The sequence below is a fragment of the Aristolochia californica genome, unplaced genomic scaffold (genome assembly GCF_029961685.1).
Source record: "Aristolochia californica isolate CCGP_79_NKW_82.1479 unplaced genomic scaffold, dmAriCali1.0.hap1 SCAF_1, whole genome shotgun sequence".
Taxonomy (NCBI): Eukaryota; Viridiplantae; Streptophyta; class Magnoliopsida; order Piperales; family Aristolochiaceae; genus Aristolochia; species Aristolochia californica.
Genome location: NW_027181770.1, coordinates 48,705,447 through 48,708,197, shown reverse-complemented (window position 1 = coordinate 48,708,197; position 2,751 = coordinate 48,705,447). Strand labels below are relative to the sequence as shown.

The 2,751-nt window shown below is 43.7% G+C and overlaps 1 protein-coding gene across 1 annotated transcript; it reads left to right on the top strand.

Annotated features, from left to right (window-relative positions):
- Positions 1 to 516: 516 nt before the first annotated feature.
- LOC137948131 (elongation factor 2-like) lies at positions 517 to 918 on the top strand. The gene has a single exon (XM_068794095.1). It carries the CDS (start codon positions 517 to 519, stop codon positions 916 to 918), a length of 402 nt encoding a protein of 133 aa, XP_068650196.1.
- Positions 919 to 2,751: the final 1,833 nt, after the last annotated feature.

The following is a 2,751-nucleotide window of genomic DNA, read 5'->3' as shown; positions in this document are numbered from 1 at the left end:
GTTTGCCACCGTGTGCAAGAGGAGGTGAGCTCTTTAGGTGACTTGAATGATTTAGAGCACATATCTTTTCTCTTCACTGGGTGACAGCTGGATTCAGCAGTACTTGTTGTTAATAATCGACAGTATTGAGGGAAGTTAGAGAAAGGTGTTGTACTGAAGGCTATTTGTGCAGCAACCAGTGCTCCACTAGTGGCACTGCTGAAACCAGTGCTGCCAGCCAGCCAAGCAAATAACGCTGTTGTGGCAGTCCAGCATATATTGCTGCTAGGCAGCCAAGCCAAGGTGCTTCTTGAGGATGCAGTTGGCTATTTTCATGCAATCAAGGCACTAAACCAGATTTTTGGAAAAGGGAAGTATGATTCAGGACCTCTTACATTAGCAGCTGCTGAAGTTGATCAATCTGTTGAAGATGTTCCTTGTGGAAAAACAGTTGCTTTGGTTGAATTGGATCAGTTCATTACCAGAAATGCTTCTTTGACTAGTGAGAAAAACGTTGATGCTCACCCAATTTGAGCCATGAAGTTGTCTGTGTCCCCAATTTTGCGTGTTGTTGTACAATGCAAAGTGACTTTAGATCTTCCCAAGGGTGTTGAAGGTTTGAAATGGCTGGCCAAGTCAGATTCTATGGTTGTTTCTACAATTGAAGGGAGTGGTGAACATAGTGTAGCACGAGCTGAAGAACTTCATCTTGAGATCTGCCTTAAGAATTTGCTAGATGACTTCAGGGGTGGAGTTGCAAACATTGTTTCTCCTCTTCTCAAGAAGTCATGCAGTACTGTAATGAGCAAGTCTCCTACCACGCACAATCCACTTTATATGGAAGCTAGGCCAATGGAGCTTTGCACTCTTCCTTTGAATCCAAATATTGGAAAGATGCTTCTCATGGGATGTATTTTCCAGGCATTGATCCTGCATTGACAATTGTTGTTGCCATGTTGGAAAAGTGGGGGCAGTGCCACCTCGGAAAAAAAAATTGTTTCTCTTGTTGAATGCTCCAGTTTTGTAGTCCAAAGGGATGACATAGAGACCATGGTTGAGCTCAGGGGTGTGTGTTCTCCTTAACGAACCTAGGGTTATCAAGCTTCCCTTTAGCTTGATCTTTATCTTTCTCTTCTTCTTCCCTACGAATCCATGTATCAGATCCGGGACCGTGACAGATCGATAGCAACACCATTGACAAATCTCCTCAAGAAAAATTACTTTGTTTGGAATGATCAGGCCACACAGTCCTTCTCCGATCTCAAATTAGCTCTTGCATCCGCACCAGTTCTGCACTTCCCAATTTTGAAGAGTTATTTGAGGTCGAGTGTGATGCATCAGGTGGGGGCATTGGGGCCGTTCTACAACAACACTTTCACCCTATGGCATATTTGACTTGACAACTGGCAGTATGACATCACAAATTGGCCGCATATGAGCGAGAGTTAATCGGGTTAGGCAAAGTTGTACAACATTGGCACCCGTACTTAAGGGGCCGTGCATTTCTTATTCATACTGATCATTACAGCCTCAAATATTTGTTGGAGCAGCACCTCATGAATTCTCCTCAACAACACTAGATAAGTAAATTGATGGGATTTGACTTTACCGTGGAATACCCCGTAGGCAGGTTGAACAAGGCGGTTGATGCCTTGTCACGATGATTTGAGACCCTGCCTCTCCTATATTCTATTAGCCAGCCTCGTTTTCTTCTTTTAGACTTGGTCAAGGAGGAAAATGCCAGTAATCCGGTTCTTCTTGATATACACAAGAAAATTATAGAGGGGGACATGGACTCTAGATGGGCCATTCAAGACTCGCTTATTTATTACAACTCACGATTACATATCCTACACACTTAGGATTTGGTTTCTGCCTTCATCTCTGCATACCATGACAGCACTCATGAAGGCATCCAAAAAACATTGCATCGCATTTGAGCAGATTTCTATTGGCAGGCTATGAAGACCTCCATTCCAGCAGATGTAACATCTTGTCCGGTGTGTCAACGTAACAAGGCCGAACACTTAAGTTCCACAGGTCTTCTGCAGCCTTTGGCACTTCCTACATAGGTGTGGGCCGATATTTCTATGGACTTCATCGAAGGTCTTCCACTATCTTTTGGCAAGTCGATATTAATTGTGGTAGTGGATCAGTTCTCCAAGTATGCTCACTTTATTCCCATGGCTCACCCATATACAACATCCAAAGTAGCGCAGATATTTATCAAACATATTGTTCATTCACATGGTATTCCTACATTTATTGTCAGTGATCGTGAAGCGGTCTTTACCAGCACTTCTTGGTGTGAACTATTTTGTCTATGCGGCACCAAGTCGAAGTTCTCATCATCATATCATCCTCAAACAGACGGCTAGTTAACCACACGGTGGAAATGTATCTCCGATGTCTAGTGGGCGATCGTCCTAAAAACTGGGCCCAATGGCTACCATGGACAGAATACTGTTACAACACTTCCTTCCACACCACTTTACAGTCTACTCCCTTCAGTGTTCTATATGGCAGAGATCTTCCTCAGCTTCTCTCGTATACTTTGGGCTTCACCCGCGTGGACTCTATTGATCAAGCACTCATTGAATAGGACCAGGTGCTATAGAATATTTTGGATTGCCTCCTCAAAGCACAAGTTCGTATGAATGACTTCTATAACAAGGGACACCGGGATACCGCATACAAGGAAGGTGGCTATGTCTGGTTACAACTCCATCCTTACCGTCAACACTCACTAGTGGGCCAACAACGTCATAAAAT

Bases quoted from the DNA above. Each gene is read 5' to 3' on its own strand.
- LOC137948131 (XM_068794095.1), top strand. From the start codon at position 517: ATGAAGTTGTCTGTGTCCCCAATTTTGCGTGTTGTTGTACAATGCAAA.